The following is a 23,486-nucleotide window of genomic DNA, read 5'->3' as shown; positions in this document are numbered from 1 at the left end:
GGTAACCGTCCCAGTTACCGATGGACGGGAAACTCTGCTGAACTGTTTAAAGAATAATAATCTGAAATATATTTTAAATATCTCTGTTTTTATGGGTTTTATGTGGCCATCACTCATCATACTGCTGTGATTCTGCGTAAAATCACAGCAGTGGGAATATTTCTGAGTGTTTTCAGCCAAGGGCTATCAGGCAGCCCAATGTCATGGATGTCCTGAATTCTCCCACACTTCCCTCTCAGCAGTTGTCCAAGACCTGATGGCTCTTACTTCATTTTAAAATCTCTCAAATACGGCGTGTGCCAATCTGCAAGCTTGAATTTAACCTTTTGCCTGAATTGACAGGAGTTGCTGCCTTTATGCTGGGCCAGCGATGCAGATCTGGTGCCTGAGAGTGCAGGGCAGGACCTTTGCTCTCAGGTCAAACATATCACTTCTGAATGGGAGGTATGGTCATGCACTGCAAGTTTGCTCCCGCTTGTTTGGAAGCGTTGTCAAGCTAGGCTTTGCTGAGGTTTAAACATGCTTTTTGACTGTGTTTTGTTTGGAGTTTTTGGATTCGTTAGATTATAAGAACTTGGTGGAAGAAAGTGGGTTGGATTCTAGCTAGCACCAAAAAAACCCCCCAAAACTGTAATCTTTTTTTCTTTATCCAGTGTCTTCCCCAGGCACTGTTTTCTTCAGACTTGGTCTTGGAAAACGTATTTGTCTGCAGGAGTTAAAACTGGTTCATTCAGCCTTTAGGCCTTTCTTTGCTCCATAGTGGTTTTTATCAGTTCCAGTCTGAGAGCACAGTGCCCTTTTGCTTGCGAGAAAATGTGAATTTGTGAAGCTGGGGGGGAAGCGATGTTATTTCCTCTCTGAAGTCATCACCTACAGAGCTGATACTGATGGCATTTTAATAGATGAGGTGCTCCCCATCCAATGTTGTGATAGAAATTCATTGTGTGCAGAATCAGTGAAGTTGGGAAATAAAAAGAAAAAAAAAAAAAGATTGATTTGTGTTGGGAAGAGAGGGAAGGGCAAAATGTAATAAATGGGACTGTTAAACATTCGGTGATTTAATGGGGTCTTGTCGGCCTCTTCTAAGAGCTCTTGGATCCTAATAAAATAATTCAGAAATCTTGGGGATAAACCAGCTGCTCCTCATAAAAGCTCTTGTCCAGCCAAATTGTAGTGAAGGTTTTTTTTTTTTAGAAGTTTGGTTGATTGTATGTTTAATTTTCCTATTTGTATATAGATAAGGGTTTGACTGAAACAGGATTAATCTCAGGAAATGAGGGTGACATAACCATCAGTTTAGGTACAACAGTTTGCCTTTCTAATGTGGATACTTTGCTTCTGTGGAGAATAATTGATCAGGCTTCAGCATCTGAGCAATTGCCTCAGTTTATTATTTAGCTGTGCTGGTTTCTGTGTGCGAAATCTCCCTTTTCCCACAAGTTCCGCCCGTGGAGGCAGCTTTGGGGAAAGAAATTACTTCAGAGCTTTGAAAAAACCAAAGTGCAAACTTTAACAAATTTCATCTTGGCCAAAAGCATTTAATACCAAGAATATTGTAAATGCTTTCTGTTGGAATTACTCCCTCCGGGCTGCGAATCTGGGAGCGATCCAGGCGTTTGCTCCTGACCTTACCCCCTTCCTGGAGATCCGAGTGCGTTGCTCATGAGAGAGCAAGACGGGGGAAGGAGGGGCTGGTAGTGCTGTTGTTTTCCAGAGGAAATGAAGTAATGTCAGTTTTGGTAGGAATTATTATAGGCTCTGCAACGTCTTCAGAAAAGGTGATGCTCCTCAGAAAGGAAAAGCAGCTGACGAGAGGTCTTGAAGGAGCCTTGAACGTTTGCCTGCTTTCTTCTCTATCAGCAGCGCAGACTGGCTGTAGTTTTATATGTGAGTTGGTAGTAGATAATTTTATCACTTAATCCCTTTGTTTACTGGTGGATGGCAAAGACATCCCCTGGGATTAATTTACCAAGGTTACACCTGCAGGAGCAGGACGCAGGGCTGTGAGATCCCTGGGGCATGGGGAAAGTGGCCCTTAGTGTCCTTCCAAACTGTGGTGTGATGTGGTCCCACCTTACCTGGGAGCCTTCAGCCTGTCTCCACTGGAAATCTTGCATAATCTGCATTTTTATGTTATTCTTTAAGAGAATCCTGGTCCCAGCGGGCACTGCTCCATCCCCGGGCACCTGCACGGACCCGTCAGACGGGTTTCCACCTGCGGAGCCCTGTTGCTTCGGCGCTGTTTAAATAGGTAGAACGTTTAAAAACCTTTCAGCCTTGGCAATGGTGTGCAAACAGTGCCGAAGCCAAAGACCGGCCTCCTGCAAACAGCAGCTTTGGGAGCCGTCAGGCATTTTGATATCTGCAGCAGGTCCTCGCTTCTGCTGCAGCAAACATGCTCGTTGGGACTGTGCTGGAGGCTGGGGCTTGCTGGGGAGAGCTTTTCTTCTGCTGGAGATAGCCGTGCTGGCGTTCCCCCAGCCGATGTAAGCCATCAGCTGTCTTTTTTTTTTTTCTTCTTTTTTTTTTTTCCCCCTGTATGTAAAGTTTCAATGTCTGTGGAGCCAGGCGGTGTTACGTACTTGTTTTTTGGGCCTAATAAAAACTTAAAATATTCCTCCCCTGAGCCCCCAGCAGCCAGGCAGCGCGGTGCAGCTCCTAGAAGGGGCTGAGCCTGTGATGGTGCATCTGGGATGTTTGAGTGTTTGGGTCTGTTTGTCCTCAATTTGCTCCAGATCAACCAGGCGTCATTAGCATTTCAATGAGGGCTTGGCCTTTTGATGCAAAGCCTCTGCGTGCCCTGTGGCCTGTGCAGGGGGGACCTTCTGCAGCGCATCACTTGGGAAGGCTCAGGAAAGGTTAACAGAACTGTTTATCCATTTTTTTGTTCCATTTTTTACTTCTTCCTGCCTTTCCTGTTCTTACCCAGCTACTCAGCTATGGGGGGAGAAAAAAACGACAACAGGTTTCCTTGCAATATTGGTTTGAATGTTCTGGAAAACAGGAATTGTGAGTCATCGGTCCCAAATTAACGCTTGTGTGCTCTGACATGTATGAGATGGGTCACCTCTGGAGACAGGAAGAGTGTGGTATTGCGCTCATAACTCTCAAGGCTACAGTTCAGCTTGTGTCGGCTCTTCCGTTTATAAAATTCTCATTGGAGAGGCTTGTAAACACCTCTGTGTACATTAGTCTCACTCTGGAATTGAGGGTTTCAGCCTGGGAGCAGGTTTTAAAAACAAACAGCCCTCTTCTGTTGCTCTTATGCTTTAAAACTCAGCATGTAAAAGTTTCTTTACATGTCCTTGGAGCCTGCAGAGATCAGCAGTTTCTGGAGGAATTTGTTCTGCCGGGTTTCTTTTGCAAAATGTAAATACAAGCCACAGGTTGGAGATGGATTTCTGGATTTTGAGCCTCGAGAGTCTCGTCCTGACCTACTTGCTGGCGTTAGGAACAACGGGTTTCTCTGCATCACCCAGGGAATTTTTGCTAGTTGAAGAACACTGGTCTTTCTTCTTCCCCCCCCCCCCGCCTCCTTTCTTCCTTTCCTGGTGTGCGCCCACCTTTGCTAGACCCTGCCTTCCTCACAGCAAAGGAGGCTGATGCAGATGTGCCGTAATCTCCAGTCCACGTGACCTGGGCTGATGTTAATACTGAGCGTGGGAGCACCCATGGGAGCACCCACAGACACCTTGGGGCTGCTGGGGCTGGAGGAGCGGCACCGCCCTCAGGGTGAGCGCTCGTTTAATCCTCTGATTCACTTAACCCAAAACCATCTCTGGTTGTGTGTAAATGTCCTCTTCTACATGCATCGGTGGAGCCAGAAGCTCCATCCAGCTTTCATTGCCCCCCATGATAAGGAGGTCCGTCAGGGTCCTGTACCGATTTCTGCCCAAATGAAGGGGTTTCTGGGCCGAGCAGAGTTCCCTTTCACTAATACAGTTCTCTCTTGGTAGCTCTGCTCAGCTGCTGTATACTATTGTCAGGTAGTGCTGGCTTTGGCTTTCTTTTTCTCTTTTGGCAGAACAAGAACAGGACAATATTTATACACCTTTTCTGTCCATCGTGAAATCATTATTTTTTCTGTAGTGCTTGTCCTTTGTCACTTTGGTAACCGGGATTAACCAGAAGGGTGTTGATTTAATCAGGTCTTGGAGTCCTAATTGGTTGATATTGTTTAAGGAGCCAAAAAAATCCCCAGAACCTACCTGGGTTAAAAACAAGTATCCCAAGTTAAGATGAAATTCTTCCTTCACTGCAATGTGGGTTGGAAAAATATTTCACCACTACAACTCCTTTCAAGAGGTTGACCTTGGATCGTTAATCTTAAAAATATGCAGTGCAGATGAGGATTTTTTTTTCTAGAGAGGGAAGAAATGCCACATTTCTCAAAGCACCTCCCTAGAACTAGGGGAAACAAACCCAAAACCCAGAGTGGTTGATAAATGGCGTACAGGCTAATCCAGGAGTGACAAGAATTTCATGCCATCAGAATTGCCTTTATTTTGTTAATTTGCTTTTTTTTTTTTTTTGCCCTCCCATTATTCTTGTTGCAATTTGCTATCGATCAATGCGTGCATGTTAGTAAGCGTTTTAATTCAGTGTGAAACGATAAAGCTGAAGCCTTGGAAGTTGAAATGCTCCAGTTTTAGCCTCCACTAATGTACCTTATACCCACGCTTCGTCCTGGCTGCTCAGCTCGGGTGGCCCAAAGCCTTCTGCTGAGCGTTTGGGGTAGTTCACTTCCCGGTATCTCAGAAACTCCTAACGAGGCTGACAATTTAGTATCTGCTGCAGCGCAGCCCGCCGTGTGCTGGGTGGTTAGAGGTGATGGAGGCAGTAACGCTCCCCGGGAGGAAGGGAGGGAGCGGAGCCGTGATGTTTGGCAGGTTGGATCAGTGTCAGGCGAACAGCTCTCTGCCCAGCCCTGCCTCCCGGCAGCGATGATGCCAGCCTCTCAGGAGCGGAGATGGTCACTCAGTCGGGCCATAAAAGGGACTGGAAAGTGCCACTTTGGATGCTGGAGATGGTTTTTGAGGGTTCAGCTGGATTACTGTGGGAACTGCCTCGTCTGCTTTGAAGTGGTGGCGGAGGTGGGTGTGCCGCTGGCCGGCCACATGCAGGGGAGATCTCTCCATCTGAAATGCAGTTTGTGGCGGATGGTTTCAACCATCCAACAAAAACCAGACAGCCCTTGGTCAGGCGAGGGTGCCCTCCCCAGCTTGGCATCTGGACACTCAGCTGTCGCTGCACACTGTTACCAGCACAAACCTGCTTTCATCTCTCCCACTGTTCCCGTTTGTTTCGGTAATCTACTCTTCCTAAATACATTTTCCTATAATTATATTTTTCCTCCCCAACCCTATGTAACAGTCGGCTCTGTTAAAGCAGGAGGGCAGCGCTGGAGGGGTAAAACAGGGTCTGCCTGCGCTCCTGGGCGCAGATGCGGCGGCGAACAGGACACATGGGATATCTGAATGTGTTAAACGCAGGAAGTTAATGGAGAAATAGAGCCGAGTCCAGAAATAAGCATATTGGCAGGAGGAAGGTGATCAGCAGAGGAAACAAAAGCTTTTGAAGCCAGGGCATGAAATAAAGAGGAGAGCTTGCTTGCCGTGGCACGGCTGTGCATTCGGGAGAAGGAAGATGCAGAGTTCCTAGTCCTCCTCCTGGGGAGCGATGTGCGGGGCTGCAGGGCTCAGAGGGGACCGAGGAGAGGCGTGTGGGGCTCCTGGGGCAGGGGCCTGACTCTGCACCGGGCTGCGAGCGGGGGCTGCAAACTTCAAACAGCAGGCAGCCAGCCAGGTGTAGAAATGCTCTTCCTTGGGCTGAGGAGGAGAGAGGTTTGAGCAATAGCTGCTCTCCTCTGGCGCTGGCCGGTGAGCCTTCAGGGCGCGAGTTGTTCTGGTTTTTAATTAAAAAAATGTGTTTCTGTAAATGCTTTTGGAGGGTCAGTATCATTGAAAATATGCTCTTTGTTAAGGTTCTTGCTGATAGTGGAAATTGGAGGTGACTAATTTCTGGAGCGTTTCGTCTTTTATTGGCCGCAGATAAGGAAGGAAGCAGGGCTTGTCACGGCATTTGTCGCTGGGGTGGCAGTTCCCAGATTTTACCCTGTTAAAGTGCATGTCATTTCCAGTTATGCTTTACAAAAGGGTGAGGAAACTTCTGTGTATTTATCAAGTAGTTTTATTTTCCAGTCTTTCTTTCTCAGTTTTGAGAACTATTTTGCGGGACTGAGTTTGCGTGGAAGAACGTGTTCGGTTTTTAATAGATTAAAAAGTACAAATAATCTGGCACCAAAATAGCGATGTGAGACTGGGTTTGACTGAAAATTAGAGCTGTGCTTTGAGTCCCACAGACCGTGGACTTCCACTCGCAATGTATGGCACGAACTGTTGTGTTGGTTGGTGTTATTCCCACTTTATCTTCAGAGAAACTGGGAGGTGGAGAAGACTCGGGTGGTTTTTCTAAATTGGTGTTTCTTTGGAAATGTCCTGACAGGTGATAGAGCTACGACAGCATTTGCTGCTTCTGTTTCTTGATTTTTTTTTTTTATTTAGTATTTGGTAGCTGAGAAGCGCCTTTCCGGAGTGTGTGTGGGCATCAGCTCTGTCCCACTGTGGCAGTGCTGTGGCCAACGAGTCCTCAGGCGTCTGCGTGGTGAGAGACCGCGGCTTGCCGGGAAGCCACAGTGGTGATATTTCGGCGTGTGCTCCTCGTGGGCAGCCATCCCCGGGGTGAGCACTCCGTTTGGGACCCTCATGGCAGCAATCCCTGGTAGGGAGAGTGCTCGCAGGGGGACTGGGGAGCCTGTTGCCGGGGTTGGGGAGGGCATCGTGCAGAAGGACCAATGTGTGGAGCCTCTCATGGGGGTGGTGGTACTCACCCCGGTGTCCCCCACAGAAAGAGATGGGAAGAGATCATCGCTGAGATAATCCGGGGCTCATCTTTGAGTCACTGTGGGTGTTCATGTACGGCAGACACACATGCCTGCAAAGGTGGCTCCCGAGCTGGCGTAGGATACATCAATGCAGGCTCTGGCAGCGACTTCTCTCAAAGCTAGCCTATGGGGACGTTTTTTGGTTTAACGGTGAAAAATACAGTTAAACGGGAGACCTGCCTAAATGCCCTTACATGTGGGGTGTACGTGTTTGCTCTGCTTGGAGCTGTAAGTCCCCAAGTCTTGTTTGTGCGATTGAAGTGCTTGTGGATAAATCACACTAACTGGGACACTGGGCAGAGCACATTTAAATGAACACAGTAAGGAGCTGCATAATTAGGAGCCTTTCAAAAAATACTAAAAAAATTATTAGACTCTCTCTGACCCTAATGGAAAATAGCAAATGCTATTTTTTGCTTGTAGTTTTGCACTTTCAAACTACTTTTTTTCCTATACCAAAACAGAGAAGGTGATGGGTAACGGGAGTCTCTCAAATTCCCTCTTGATTCTGTTCTGTAGAGGCAAAGTTCTGTCAGAAATGTCCAAGTGTAGACAAAGTTGCACCCGCGCGGTCCGTCTGGCAGGGTTGATTCCACTTGGCCGGCCAAGCTATCTGTTGGCAGCCCCGGCCCTGCCCGTCTCTGGCAGCGATGCTGCTGTCTGCTCCCGAAGGTGGGGCTGGAATTCACAACCTGCTGATGAACGTTCACCGTCCTGTCCGAGGAGGAGACAGGTTTGTTGTGTACAGGTACACGAGTGACTGAAGGTCAGCGGCAGAACACTCATTAGAGCTGCTTGGTACTTCTGGCTCCTACTTTATTAGGCTTTGTAAAAATTAACAAAGGCGATCTTGAAGTTTGAATTACACTGCTGGAGATCTGCATATGTGTTCCTTTCCTCCTCTACCAGATCCTAATGATTTCATATATTTTAGTAGGTGAAAATACTGAACTAGCACTTGAATGAGACTTAGAGTTTGAGCCAGAGGGTAGGAATTGTAGCCGTGGGTTAAATTTCATTTTCTCCCCACCTCTTACTGAGGGATTATCTCAGATGCTACAGATGCTGCCAGGAATCTTCTCTAGTGCGTTCCTGCTGAGAAGCAGGATCACAGCTCTCTTCAAGTCAGTGGTGAAACCAAAGTTAATGTGATAGAGTTCCTCAACATTTACCCCACACTTATAAATATTTGATTGTGAAATATGGCACGCACGTATGTAAATATTTGCCTAAATGAAGCTGCCCGAACTTGCTGACGCCAAGGATGGCTTGCCTTCTTGGCTTTGTGCAAGGGTGTTGTGGGAATAGGGTACCTGACACTGAGCGCTTGGCTATGAGAAGGATGATTTATAACACGGAAGAGTTAATTTCTAATGAAAGGGGAAACCTCAAGGGAGAAGGTAGAGAATTTGTAAAACAGAAGTGGTAGAATTTCAGCCCTTGCAAAAATAGGCAACCAATAGAGTGATAAAGAGAAGACGTTAAAACAATGCAGATGCAATTGGAAAAGCTGTGTGGACTGGGTAGACTTAGACATGTTAGAAAACGCCCTGAAGAAAATAAATGAGAAACAGAAAAAGGAAACTTTAAAAGAAAAGAATCTTTTTCTTCCCATCTGTCTTGTGCCAGGTCCCAGTTTGATTTCTGTGCGCACCTGCAACCCTGTTACGGCTAATAAAGGTCTGAGCAGGGAAAGGTCTGCTGGAATGGAAACATTGGGAAATTAGAAATTTTTTTTAATGCTGATGTATTTGGAAGAATGGGTTTAAGTTTTTTAATGTGTGAATGCAGTTCTGAATATATATGGGGTGTTGCACATCTATTAATTGTTTCCACCGTATTATTTCCTGTTTTTAATGCTTGAGGCCTTGTTAAAATGGGTTTTATGGAAATGCTTGTTCACACATTTCTATAAAATGGTCATGCATATAATTGTCCATTTCAAAATGAAGCTAGCAAATTGCAATTTCACGTTGCGGTGTAACAGAAGTCTATTTTTGTTGGGTTTTTTGGTGCGATTTTTTTTTCTTCCTTTTCACTTAGAGCCCCACGCAGCCCCTGCCTTTGTTCTCCTGGCTCACTTGCTCGTTACTGCGTGCGTCTCCAGGTTGCAAGAAACCAGTCAAATGCTGTGGTCATTCATCTCTGAAAGCTTATAATGAGCTTACCAGGAAAGAACTATAAATATATAATCTTGTACCCCTCTTGCATTGCGAGATGCTTCCTCAGGCCATGAATAATTAGGTTGGCCCACCTAAGCTAATTACAAGCTGTCTCCCACCATTCAAAATACCCTCTGGGTAACATTGTTAGGACTCTCTTACCGGGTTAATGGGTTCTCTGTATTCTGAATATTAGGTTGACCTTTACCATCCTGACCAAAAATGCACTGTACGGGACCTTTTGCCATGCCAATTTGTGACTCGTTTGCTATTAAAAGCATCATCTCTCCTCTTCTTTGAATGGTGAGCTCAGAGGGAAAGGGCAAAGCTTGTCTTGATCAGGCACTTTGGATTCCATCCATCAGCCCAACAGTGCAACTGTAAAAACTTATTTGAGAGTCTTTTGAATTGCAAGGTGGAAGCAAGTCCTTAATGTTCCTGGTTGTATTTAGAGCTGCTGCAAAATCTGATCGTTTGTGCTTCTGATGTGATTACCTTTCAAATCTGCTCAGTGTTGTCTGGCAAACTTAACCCACCCGCTTATCTTCAAGAAAACAAATGTACCAGTTATTGCCTACTAGAAAATGCGAGTTGAGCTGTGTGGTTTTTTTTCTTTTCAGTGGGCTTGCTGTGATTTTGTTTTGACAGATTGAGCTGTGTTTCACTTTGCTTTCATTTTTCACCCTGTCAAAAGAATTTTTAGTGCTTTTTTTTTTTTTTCCTTCCCCTGCCTCTTGCTGTCTGTATGGATCAGTGCACTGAAGCAGTGACTCCATCTCCTCTGCACTGCTTGCTTGCAGCTTCCTGTGCTGCAGAGCCTGAGCTGAACCTTCCCGATGGGAAGCTCAGGTCAAGCCTTGGCCATTGCGGTGGGCGGCATCTTCTGCCGTGGACAGGACATGCAGGAGAGGTGGTAGGGCCAGGTGAGCCTCCAAGGGGGGGGAACGTCTTAAGCAGTCTGAAAGTTTTCTTTATTTTTCACTTGACTTGTGCTGTGTTTCTTTCTGACCTGCCCCAGGGAGCGTGTCTTTGGCTGGATCATCTCTGCTGCTCGGGGTCAGCTGTACAAAAATGTTGTTCTGCCTCGGTGTTGCAGAGGACGTGGGACGGTTGCTGTTCTCAGCTGCAGAGCTGGTTTGTTGAAGTTGAGGTGTGTAAGGGTTTAGGGGTTTGACTTCCATTCCTGCCCTTGGCTGAATTACGCCCCTTCACAAGCCCATATTGCAGTTACTGTATTAATCTAGGGAGTCTTCATGCCATTGTCCTGATGCGTTGCCTATATTGGAAGAAAGCAGCTGTTTAACTAAGTCAGTTAGAAAATGATAGGGTTTACATCACGCTCACTTGAATATTGGCACACATAAGCTGACCTGGCGCTGCAGGGTTTAGTGATAAGTGAATGTCTAAGCTCCACTGATTTAAGCAAGGGGAAGCTGAGATGAGGTTTAAGTGTACCACCTTCATAGCAGCGGTTTCTGAATAGTTGCGGTAACAGAGCCTTAGGAGAATCGAGCGTGGGAGATGGTGTACATGCGTTAGTGAAGGTGCGGTCCCTGCCCCTGGGGAGCCTCTGCTCTAAGGGGAGCAGAAGTACAATAACACCTGCAGCTGCCAGCGCTGCAGCACGTGTGCTGCTTGAAAACAAGATGTGCCAGATCCCTCCTGCACTGAGGGCAGCCCAGGCGTCATATATACATCTTGGTTTGTTCTGTTAACCAGGCAAAAGCCCTGCGTTCGTGCAGAGTGTGTGCACGGTGCTTTCCCTAGCCATAAAGGCTGCAGGTCCCTGCCATGCTCCCTGCAGCGGCACGTATGTCTGGTCCCTGTTGGGTCGGTGCTGGGGCTGTCGTGGCACGTTGCTCCTGTGTCTCTCACTGCCCTGGGATGTATCCTCCAGAGACCAGCTATTGCTTCTGTGCCCGCGAGGAACTGAAGTGATCATGATCACATATCAAATCCCTAAGTACTTCCCCCCCCCCCAGCTTGGATTACTTTTTTTTGGATGCAGTTTCCCTTGTTTTATGGGCAGCATGTGCCATTCTTGACTGCTTAATACTTCATTTCTTGAAACCCTTGAGTTCAGTCGCAATGCAGTGACCAGCAGGTCTGGCTATATTGTGAAGTCTCCCAAATTCTCCCTCAGTATCTAGAAGTGTGTGTAGGACAAGCAGAGATTTATTTGTGTAACTGGTCAAATGGAGGTTAGTGTGAAATAAAATACATGCATGTGCTCCTCTCGGCCTCCCCTGACGCTGGGTCGAGGCTGGCTTATTTTTTCTGGGTCTTCCTATTGTTAGAACCTCTCGGGGATCTGGAATTTGGTCCACTTTCTGTCAGTAGTAGTTTACTTTGCTTCTCAGTAAATTCTCCAGGTTTGCAAACCTCCCCCAAGGCTATCGTATGACAGCATCCTTCATGTGATGGGTCTGGTAGTGGGGGGGGGGAAAAATCTACTTTCTTGTAGTCCAAACATATAGCCCTTTCAATTATGTATGAGTGAAGTGTTCAAAGGATGAGAAACCTTTGAAGTCTGCCCAGGTGTCTCTTCTCCCCTCCTACTCCCTACCCTCCCTGGTGCTTTATCGTAGCGGTGGCGTGAATTTGCCATTTCCTGGATGAAACAGAGGGAGAACGACAGGGCGAAACCCAACCAGGGCTATACCAAGACAATACTTCTGGCTCAGGTGGTCCTCAAGCCACAGCCTCTGCCAGGTGGGGTACTCTTCTGGGGAAGCACCACCACACACTCTTCTAGCACTCCTGAAGCAGTCGCTGCTGCTGTTGCTCGAGATGGGACTATGGAGTAGGTGGACCTGTGGTCTGACAAACCACGGCCTTTCTTCATAAACTAAAGGAAGCCAATGCCTTGAAGCAAGACAGTTCAGTGCCTAAGAGACACACAGCTCTGTTAGAGCTCTCTGAATGGCTATGGGCCCGGTTCAGGTTTCGCCTCGAGTACTGACCCTGAAGTGTGCCCAGGTAATTCCCCTCTCCGATGTCCCTACAACTTGGGACCCCAGAATGATAGATATGTCTGGATCTGCTATGTGAGGTGCTTTGGGCAGGGCCTGAGGACAGGCTGAAGTGTGGTCCTGGAGGGGAGCGATTTGAGTCCCAGAAGGTCTCTACCTTCAAAAGATGGACATTCAATGGCACGTGCCCCTCCTGGAGTTGAGCATCCTGGTCCTCTCCTGTCTCCTTAAGTTGCAACCACAGCACTGTCCTTGAGCAGTGAGGTGACACTGGAGAAGGTGGCTTGCCAACGACATGCAAGGGCCAGTGCTAGCATCCTCATCGGTTGATGTGTCCATGGCCAGGGTGCTTGTTACGCAGCTTTTGAAAATGTGACTGTAGTGACTACTGTCTCTTGGACTTCCCAGGCCCAATTCTCTTTGAGTTGTTGGTTGAGAGATTTGCTATCAGAATTCCCTTCCTTGATACTGGAGAGAGGCTGTAGATGAAAGGAAGGTGGTGTTAACAGTGGAAAATAGCTTTTCCTTTCCACTCCTCCCCTGTGAATGTAAAATGCTTCATTCTGCCTGGAGTTTAGCTACAGGTTACATTTAAAGTGTTTGTTGAAGCTGAAAGTGGTTACACTGGTAGCTTAAAAGAAATAAAAGCAGTGACTTGAGATGGCGAGATAGGAGGCAAAGCGGCAGTGAGTTATAACTGACTTATTTATTGCAGCCTTGAGAGCAAGAAGTATTACAGAGGACAAAATTCCTATAATGTTTATATAAAACTGTAAGAAATTGATTACAGCTCAGATATGTTTTGTTGCGTGCTGCTGGGAGAAATCATAAAAGTAACGCAACAAAGTTTTGAACATCGTGTTACTGCTGGTCCATTTGAAAGCCTCATTTGCCACAATGAAAACCTTTAATTTGTTCTTGTCCACTCCAGTTGTGTTCACTTCCAACTTCTGTGCATTGCTGCTTGCAAGATTCAGGTCTTTCAGGCTACAGTCCTTCGGGGTGAATTATTTCTTCTGTTCTCAGCCATTTAAAACAAAAAAAGAGCTCAGGATTGTGCAGAAGTGTGTTTCCCCACAGAGGTGTTTTCTTGTAGTTGTTATTTGTAAGGCAGGACTTGTCCTCTTCTGTCATGCTAAGAGCTTTGGAAAAACCTTTCCTAATGTTCTTCCCAGCTTGTCCCACCCAATGCCATTGTCCCACTGACTGCATGGGGCTTTGCACACCGGCACACGGTGCCCAGCAGCGGCACGGGGAGGGGGCAGCTTTCCTGCAGCCCTCCGCCCACCCTGACGAGACCAAGCCCTGGGCTTGTATTGCTGTCCTGGAGGATGCTGGGGGTCCTCAGTGATGGCTTGGGCCCCCCCTGGCCACCCCCCTTCTTGCAGCCTCGGAGCGAGTACAGGTAACCGATCTTGTAAAGACTCATTTGGGTTTTGGCATTTAAGACATTTTACAGCCAGAATTTCTTCTCTCTTCTCACTGTCCTTCCACCTGCCCAAGGCAGTATGTCATAAATCTCAGCGTCTCTGAGCATCCATAAGCCACCACTGGTAAATGAAGTTACCTTCACCTGTTTACTTTCCGATGCTCTCTTTCAGTGAACGTGCATTAAATTGTTTTTCAGTGGGATCTTCTCTAAAGCAATGGCATCCTATGTCCCTTCAGGAACTGCATGCAGCAGTAGAATGAGAGCCATAAAGATAAAACAACACGGGTTGCTTGTGTCCAGCAAGACTAAAGACTAAAACCAACAATAAAAGAGACACAGGAGTGCTGTCTTCCTGTCTGCCACCTTGCAAGGTTCCTGGTCCCGCTCTGCAGGACTGCTGGAAGGGGTGGTGGAGCAATTCAGGATGGGATGCATGTGGTGATGCCGAGTGATTTGGGGCAGAGACTGCCTGGCAGTTACCGTAGATTGGAGTTCATACCTGAAAACACAGTGCACACAATGCCTTGTCTTCATTTTCGTGGGTAACTTAGAGGTGACTGTAGATGCTCATTTAGCCTTTGCTTACCAGAGATTTGTTTGCAGAACAGGCACGATGGTTTAAGAGGTTATGAAGCCCATCTGCTGTTTGCTAGTGCTGTTTCAAATGAGGAGAGTGTGTGTGGGGGTGAGAGTGCTGACAGACTATTTCAGCACAGGTAAAACGGGTTTGGTCCAAACTGTTAGTCAGCGGTTGAGTTCTTGAGTTGCTGCAGCTGTTTTGAGTTTGCTGCAGCACACATCTGCCTACGTTCTTACGTTTCTTCAAGGAGAAGTCCAGTAAGCTGGACACAGGATTGCTGAGCTGCATGGAAGCAACTCTAAAATTATTAACCTGCTAATTTTAAGCCATTGCATTACTCTGCCACTTGCATCAATGAAAGCGGCTCTTGCCACTTACTTTCTAGCACATGTCTGTGACAGGAGCAATGGAGAGAAGGATTTTAATAGCCATTTCTAGGTTTGCTGATGATAGAGAATGGAAGGAGTCTGGATCTGATGTCCTCTGAGCAATCATCCCACCAGATCTCACAGAAGATGATAGCAGAGAGTAAAGTGCCGAATCCCATTCGGTCTGTTCCCACCAACAAGGAAAATCAATGGAAGAACATCAAAAATAGTAGCGACTGGGGAGGGTGGGCAAAATAATACGGCGCTCAGATGAAAGGAATCAATTCTGTTTGCTTTGACGTTAAGAGAATGGGGTTGGATGAGAATGTGTGTGCTATTGGTTTCAGCCCATCTGGTATTTTGTGGTGTAGTTTTACGCGAAAATGAGGTACAGTCTTAAGTTGCAGGATCTTGGTTATAAGGATATTTTATTTGAAACTTCTTGAACAGTAAAAAGATGGTGCTGTGGAAGGACTGAGATTTTAATGAATCGGTGTCTATAAAGTTGGATTTCTGAGTTTATTTAGATACCAGGAAAAGTGTCTTGACACTTGTTGTTATTTTACTGTTAAGTGCTGAGTGTCTTTGAGCCTTCGCTGGCTGTAGAGGGAACTGCAAGACGTTCAGGACATCTGATACTTCCTATGTACAAGGTCCAACCATGGATTTGAGTGCCTGGCACATCTAGTAAACATCTTGATTCATGTCATGTAAGCTTAGGACAACAAAATTAGAATCAGATGCTGCTTCCCCCCCCCCCGCCCCGTTTCAGTCCTAAGCCAAATGGTTTACTGTGGAATACAGCTGAATCGCTTGCTTTATCTCATAAAATAAATAGGCCTTTGTTCCTCTTTCGGACTGATGTTTTCCTTAGCTCTGTGTTGTGGCTTAGCTATACCCTACCTTCTTTCTTGATCTTTTTGATTTTTCTTGGCGCGCGTGCAGTTATAACGGTCTTGAGTTCAGCCTTCACTAGTAGCTGACAGAGTTGTCATTTCCATGCCACAAGGAGCCGCTACATAGGCAGTGGAGATATACTGATCAATCGTTGCTTTTGCATTGGGTTTTTTGTTTAGTTTTGATATAGTGTGTATCATTTCCCATTTGAAACTGCTTTTATTGCATGGTCGGAAAAACCCTCTTACTTGGCATTGGCAAAGGAAGCAGAGTTTAAAGGAAAGAAAAAAAAAAAACCCTTAATCTGCAGCATTTCATTTAATAAGCAGTATTTTGGGGTTCCTTTTGTTATGTGCTACCTTTTGAACTCTGTAAGCCAGCATGCAGATCTAATTCACAATAGCGTCACTGTGTTAAGCGGCACAAGTAAACACTTTAAATGGGAGGAAGCACCTGCGTATCGCTATTGTCTCTCTTCTTCCATTAGCAAAAGTCTCTGGGCTGGCTCCGTTCAAGCCAAACCTTCCAGTAAGTGGAAATCCACAGGCAGCGGTAGGCAGAAAGCAAACCTCGCTGCCTTCGGGCTGGAGGAGTGAGTGTGCGTCGAAGGACAGCCAGTCATGGAGGGGAGCGTGGGTGTGCGTGTAGGCACCCGCACACGAGTGGGCTACCAAGCGCTTGCACATCTCCTCAGCTTGGACCACGAAAGAGCAGTTTGTCAGGATTACAGAAGTCGGCAAGGTAGGTTCAAGCAAGGCGTGCTGTACCTGAAGCTGTTGGTGGGGCTGGGGAGGCTGATGAACCCTGAGGGCCGTGGTGCTCTCAAGGTACATAATGCTCTGAAATTATCGCTGTCGTCCCACTCGATGGGTTTGTGTAACCAAATGTTTGACTTGATTACTTTGGTGTTGAGTTTATACATTTTTACAGACCAGCACCATTCCTTGGTGAGGAACTGGTTAAGGCGTCATGGTTATAGATACAACCTGTAAGAAGTTTACAAGACAAGCTTTAAAGCTGGAAAAGCTGGCTTGTATAGAAGAGCCTTAAAGGCTAAAATCTTTTTAGTTTACCCAAGATGGGTCAGGAGGTGACTTACGATCTAAAAGTATCCACAAACAGATGATCTTTGCTGGTAGAGAACTTTTGATCGAGGAAACAAAAGCATAAAAAAGTTCAGCGACTTGAAGCTGAATTTGGAGACGTTCAACTTAGAAAATTCTAGGATGGATTTTCTGTCTGCAGTGCTGTGTTAATACTGTGGTCTGTGCCTAACGAGAAGTTGTGGGCAGTGTAGAAATCACTGCATAAAGTGCTTAGTGTTGTATAGGAGATTTTGTTAGAGTAGTGTCACTTTTGGATGTCAAGGCTTTTTAATCTCTACATGTTAGAGATGTTTGGTGCTGTTGTAGTACCTGGAGAGTTGCAACTACATCTCAATTTATTAAGTGTTCGTGTCTTGGAGTTTGAGATACCTTTGGTGAGATGCTAGTAACTATTTTATTAATCCTTCTAACATCAGTTTCCATTTAGGAGAAATTGTCTTTGTGCCCTCTAGTGGAAAAACTATTTATTTGAAGGCTTCCAAATTGGGGGAAGTTCTTGCAAAAAGAGTGGAATGTGTGAGAAAGGCCATAGAGGAGCAGAGCAAGGCTGGAGAGACGAGGGGTCGCAAGAGGCGGACGTGCTCTGTGCTTCCTCTGCTTCGGTCCTCGCAAAACTGTAATGCTAATTACATCCACAGACGTGTAGCTTTTTCGAATAGGGGAGCTAAGGGAATGTGAATAGGCAAAGAAGAGATTATCCACTGCTCCTGTCAGCTGGGCTTGGTGAGATTGTTCTAGATGACTTGAGGAAAACCTGGTCTCGGGAAGCTCTGAACCCTTGGTGATCGCTGCCGATGTTCCCCAGAGATGTGGTGGGGAGGGAAGAGGAGCAGAGCGATGCCCACTCCAGGCCTTCAATGGGAGGCGAAGGGAAGACCCAGAAAATGAAGGATCAGAGAATCTGACCCTGATTCCTCAAAAAAGTTGCAGAGCAATTTACGAACAGCATAGAGGAGGAGGAGGATGGGGTCCAAAAGAAAATCTGACTTATGAAGGAAAAAAAAAAGGGAAATCTGTCCAACTTCCCTCTTTAATGGGATAACCTGTTAGTGCAGGAGAGGGGCTGCTGATGTGACTAAGGCTTAGGAACAGAATTTCAGATCATCTTGGTGAACAGCAAAACCGGTCGGGCACCAACATGATGAGGTATAGGGAAGAGGAAGGTGCGGTGGTGGCTCTGGAGGGAGCAGGAGCTGAATGACTGAATGCAAGAGGAGGAGCAGCAGTGCAGGGTAGTACGTGGTGATGGGGGCTGTTGTGGATCACCAGCTCAAACAAATCAACAGCGTCCCAAGGTTTGAGGAAAGGAGTCAAATCTCTCTCTGAGTCGTCATTTACAGAGGCATTGTGTGTAAGACAAGGCTGATAATTGCTTCCCGCTGCACCGAGGGGTGCTGGGCAGTGCAAGGCAGGAGGGAAACGGTCACACTTGCAAGTCTGGAGAAGAACCGCACAGATGGAAGGCTCGGCAAATGAGGCCAGAGAGGGAAAGCTGAAGGAATTGTATTTGGAAATATAAGCCTGAGTGCAGGCAATGGATTTTCTGACGCATAAAAGATTTCTGTAAAAAGGATGATGATCAGCTTTTAGTACCCTCTGGGGGAAAATACCTTGATTTGCCCGAAAAAAATATTCAAGGTGCGGATTGGTGGGAGAGCTTTTCACTAGGAGGGTAATGAAGCAATAGCAAAGAAATTGTGAATCTGCTTCGCCGGAGGATTTGCGGAGTAGTCAAACTGGTGCTTTTCGCGGATGGTGTGATTTCTCCCCCCCACTGTTGCCTTCTGTCCATCCACCCACCACACAAGGCCTATTTTACTCATTAACCCACCCAGTTGAACTTTTTATTTCTGTTGCTAGAGGTGCTTTCGGGGGCCGAGGGTCAAAACCAGTAGCAGCATTGTAGGCTGTTGCATGGCTTTGGGATATAAATTCTGCTCTCAGTGCAGTCATGAAAACTTCAAGCACAGATGTAGATCACAAGAAATTGCTGCTGTCCCATACATTTTTTCCTTCCCTCTCTCTTTCTTTCTGGAGCTGCTCATTTGGAATATTATGAGAGCAACAGATGTGAATGCGATGGAGTCCCCACGCCTCCTTCCCATCACTGTCATCCTCCCTTTCGTTGTGCTGCACTGTCATTCTTGTTTATTTTGGTTTGAATTATAATTGCAAAAACTGTTACAGCGCTGTTTATTTGCTGCATGTCATGAGTCACTGTTTACATTTGCTGCTGTTTGCATTGCCTCTCCTCTCCCTCTGTCTTATGCTTGCAGCCACAGCTCTCCTCTGAGTGTCTTGGAGCCTCTTCTGTTTTGAGTCTACAATGCTCTGCACTCCTGTAAGTGCAGGGAAAAGCGAGCTGACAGTGAAGACCCAGAATAAGGCTTTTTTCTTTCTTTTTTTTTCTTTTTTTTTTTCTTTTTTCTTTCCCTTTTTCTCCTGGCATTTTGTAAGGGACCTTGTTTGAATGAAAAGATTCCTTGGAGGCTCCTTCCCTGAGATTTCTCTGCTTAATTAGTCTCTATCTTATTTCTGCCAGGCAATGAGATCGATACTGCTTTTTCTGGCTTGCAAATTTCAGGGAAGGGGGGAAAATCATGTTAGAATGACCTTTTTTGAAGTTACTGAGGTGGCCATGCACAATTCCATCATCTGCCATCATACTGGCAGGTGTTAATCCCTTCATGTGCATTGTCACTGGGGTGGAGAGTCAGGCGTCCTGCATGAGACCATAACGCAGGAAGGATTTTGAGGGGCTTTGCTCTCATGGTCTCAGCACAGAAGCAAGTTGTTTTTCTTTGCCATGTCTCAGTTTTCTGGTATGTAAAACGGGGATGAAGTTGTAACATCCAGGCCTAGCTCCCCCTGCCACGGCTCCAGCCATCACCCCTGGATGTTGAAGCACTTCCACCATCACTCGCTAGGTTTATTTTTGGTCCAGGATAATGTTTTGCGATGCATCAAAGCTTTGCATGTCAAGATCACTAAAGCAACCACTCCTAATGCCTTTTTGTATCAGTCATCTCTTGAGACAGCTAAAGCCCAGGAAGCTTGCAGGCGCTCAGTGTTTCAGCCTGAAGGTGAGCAGGAGTTGTTCAAATGCAGCATGTCTCTACCTAATGGCACACAGCAAGGTGGAAGGAAAGGACCATGACCTTGGTGGCTGGCAGGGCGGTGCAAGGGGTGGGCATCGCAACTGGCTTGCCCCAGGGCTGCCCAAGAGAGACTGACTTGTGCCTCAGTTTCCCTACTGAAGGAAAGGGGTCGGTGACTCTTGCAGAGCACTTTGAGCTCTGTGGGTTAGAAATGCTGGGTAAGAGCTTGTTCTCAGCTGGAAAATCCCACTGACTCTTTGTGGGTTTCTCCTGGTTCTTTAGGCTAAATTAAGAACAAAACTCTTCCTCCCAAGCCATTTTAGGAGGCTGAATGGTCTCAGAGGGTTGGCTTTGAAGCTTACAAGCTTGGTGTCTGCTGCTCACACCACCAGCGCAGTTTCTGTCTGAGGCAAAGGCAAACACCCAGGTGCTCTGGGTTGGGGTATCTGACCGCAAGGCCACAGTGTGGCCCCAGTTGCAAGGAGCTGCTGGTCTATCAGGAATTGGGGCCGACCCAACTGGCCTCTGCAAGGGGCTGTGGGTGCTCTGTGTGGATGGGAAAGGGGCGCTCCCAGTTTTCGTGGCCTTGGGCGATCCCTCGTGTCTCCCCTCCTTGCTCCTGGTAAAGCGCCGTCATTGCTAGCCAAGAAAATCGTATAGCTCCTTGTCTTTGAAATCTGAAAGGTAACGTCTTGCAAGTAGCTCCGTATACTTATCAAGGAGAAACAGGCAATTTATTTGTGTCAGCTTAATAGAGCTTTGGCTTACAGAGCTCCGTGTGGGAGAATTAACGACGGGTCCCGAGTCTGTCTCAGATTGTCCACCAGCTCAGCAAATGTTTGATTGTGAATCCACTGTAGAATAGCTCCAAGCTGCTTGTGCCTCAATTAGCAGCCTTGATAGAGAGTAGGCAGGTTTTCAGGTATAAAATGTCCATTTTGACTCTTTAAGTGTTCTCAGGTGGCCCACGGAATGTAAATTTTTTACTCTATTTGTAATTCAAAACCTTTTAATTATCTCCAATTTATAAATCCCTAGTTTGGTACTTGAGTGCCTGTAAGAAAATGCTCATCTTTTAGTGGATAGTAATCAGTGTCAGAGGAAATGGGGAATAGATGGTGTGTTTTAAATGGTGTCAGTTCCAGCAACTGGAATGTATAATTTAAGTCACTTATATTTAATCATCCTTTAAACACTGAATTTCAGCCTCTGCTGCTTGACTCGCAGGAAGCTGACAGCTTTTTAATGCCGCTGTGGTAACATTTGAAATTTCCTTAAGCTGCTGTATGCTGCGACGTGACTCTTTACCGCATGTGTTGGTGCTGCCTCCGCAGCCGATTATCTGAGCCCGGCTGCAGCTGGGTGCAGGGGTTGGGCTCTGCTTCGCCTCCCTGCAGCCCCAATTTCGGAAGTCTCAATTGTTTTACCTTCTTACGGAGCCGTAACATCTGCTGTAAATACCACAACGAATGTAACAGCTGCTGAAGGCGGGATTATGGATCTGGGGTCCATGTGTAACAGCTAAACATATTCTAGCCATTCAGCAGGTTGAAAAATAAAGCGGATAAAGCTGCGTGCATCGTGCTTGGATCTGTGCGGTGGGGATGTCTCCCGCTGGGGTGAGGTTGTGCCAGGTTCAGACTGGGGTCCAGTGCCTAGAAGTGGAAAGCTTGGATTTCCTGCGTTTCAGCAAGGAAAAGGTGCAATGTGGGGTGCAGCAGGTCCCGATCCTGCCTGGGGAGCAGAGCAGCAGTGCCCCTGGGGGCTTGCAGGAGCCCACCGGCTGCAACCAAGATTGTGGGGCTGTTGGAGCTTTGCTGGGTCTGTTGGTGACATGTGCACAAGACACTAACTATTCACTGCAGTGACAGTGTGCATAATTTAAATCTGCATTTTATAGGGGTGCATGTATATGTGTGCATATGTATATGCATATATAAATACATGGACACATGTATAAAGAAGACTAAGCATTTTTAAAAAGCAGATGAGAAGCCCTGTATGTGTTTAGGATCATGTGGGATTCTGGTCCCTGGCTGCCTCCCCTCCGCCCGCTCCCTCGCCCCTGCCCCCACGGGCGGCCTGACTGTGGATGAAATAATTTAATGCAATTCTTGCTCTCAGCGACTGGTTGATGGCATTAGCAGAGGGAGTGGAATTTCATCCGTAAAAAAATACAACTGGGCTGCCGGGGAGTGAGCCCCAGCAGAAGGGGTTAGCAGCAAAGGGCACCCATGCGTTCTCCGTGTAATGCAGAAGTTGGTTGCCTTTATTTGAAATTGCACATTGAGACGGCATTATAACAGACTGTTCGCCTACATGAGAAATAGGTAGTTTTTGTTGTGCCTAGCAGTCCAATTATATCATGTTAAATTAGATGCTGCCACTTTTATTTAGAATAAAACTTGCTTCTCTGTATATGCATGAGAATATTAGCGTTTCAAGCCTACCGAGCTCTACTGAATCTGCACTGGATTTACAAAGGAGCCTGTTAGTGCTCGCGGAGGTTAACAGCAAGGAGGGGGCAGTGGGGAGGAACGTCTTAATGAGACAGAGGAACGTCTTAATGAGACAGGGTGAAGAGTTGATGTGAGGACACGGAGTGCTTGGAGCCACCTTCTGCTGTGGGAAGAATCCGGCTGTCGCTGGAGGAGCGGCAAACTCCTGTAGCAGGCAGCTCGGCGGTCCTGTCGCCGTGAGGAGGAGGAGGTTTCCAAACTGCCTCTTCGAGACTCTCCTGCAGTGTTGGAGGTGGCTCGAATGCAGATCAGGAGATGATGGAGGAGCCTTGGTCCTTTCCTGCCCGCAGCCACCAAGTGAATCAGCTGCAGATTCCCCGGGACTCAGGGGTCTTGGGTCAAGTGGGGCAGGAGGGTGGCAAGTTCAGCCTCAGGTGTGGGAAGGACTTAGCTGCCCTCGTGCGGGACAGCCCAATAAATGGGTGGGAGAACAGCAAATGAGTGTCAGCCGGCGGTCTGTGCCCAGCGCAGCTCGGAGCAGCCTCCAAGCTGCTCCCACCGGAGCTGCTCTGTCAGCTCTGCTCAGGCTGCCATCTGCTTGGGGCTGTGGCCAAAACTGGCCCCTCTGACTTCCACAGAAACCTCTTACAAATACAGAGGCTCAGCACCAGCCGGTGATGCGAGCTGGCCTGGGATTCGCCTTCGATTTGACTCCCTCCCGGCAGTGCTGCCATGCCACCTCTCCCCCTCCTAAATAAGCTAAAAATAATTTTAGCTTATTTAGTGCCCCCCCCTCCCCCTCCAAAATTTAAAGCAATGTTAACTGTTGAAGGGTCTTTTAGCTCTAGGATTTTTCCAGTTTTGTAATGTAAAGGTTCTTTTTTTTTTTTTTTTTGCTTCCTGGGCAAAAACGATGATATGAAAGCCTTTTGCTTAATAAAAGTGCATATTTCTACTTTATCACATGACTCCAGGAGCCGAGTTTTTTTAGAAAACCATCAGATAGGTGTGAAAATCATCAGTCTTGGCAGCATTGAAGTTGTTAAGGAGAAGTTCAGTGCTGTATTTTCTCAGAACTGAGTGTATCGGGACTGGGTAGGTTGCAGCAGTCTGGTGTGCTGAACAGCATGGCTTTTTTAAAGCTCCTAGTACAAGTGCATACGATTATATTTTGAAGTTTATTTTCTGCTGCACTTGGTAAAACTTTATTCACTGCAGTGATTGACTTTTTAAAGGCAAAATCCTGGAGAACTTCAAGTAGCTTCTTTGGGGAAACATGGATTTTGCTCTTTGCCAAGCTGCTGACGTCAACGCTGTGAATGCAGGTACCTAGAGATGCACTGTGCACCTTTGCTGTTCGGGGTGCCTGGAGGTTCCTCATTTTCCTGTCTCTCTGGGTGGCCTCGTCGTCATCACAGCGTGGACTGTCCTGTTGGGTGGCTCTGAGCTGTGCTGCAGTCCCAAAAGCA

General features: G+C 46.8%; 1 protein-coding gene across 21 annotated transcripts in view; it reads left to right on the top strand.

Moving 5' to 3' along the window:
* The window catches only part of MAGI1 (membrane associated guanylate kinase, WW and PDZ domain containing 1), a 365,853-nt gene that overhangs the window by 32,608 nt on the left and 309,759 nt on the right, over positions 1-23,486 (top strand). The window contains exon 1 of one of the 21 annotated variants that reach the window (XM_076346593.1): positions 15,920-16,095. The exons of the other annotated variants lie outside the window; for them this stretch is intronic. Coding sequence (XP_076202708.1) covers positions 15,975-16,095 — 121 coding nt within the window. The 5' untranslated portion in view covers positions 15,920-15,974. Of the gene's footprint in view, positions 1-15,919; positions 16,096-23,486 lie in introns of those variants that run through there. 21 annotated transcript variants of the gene reach the window in all.

Source organism: Aptenodytes patagonicus, chromosome 8 (assembly GCF_965638725.1).
Source record: "Aptenodytes patagonicus chromosome 8, bAptPat1.pri.cur, whole genome shotgun sequence".
Lineage (NCBI taxonomy): Eukaryota > Metazoa > Chordata > Aves > Sphenisciformes > Spheniscidae > Aptenodytes > Aptenodytes patagonicus.
This window is presented reverse-complemented; position numbering and strand designations above follow the sequence as displayed.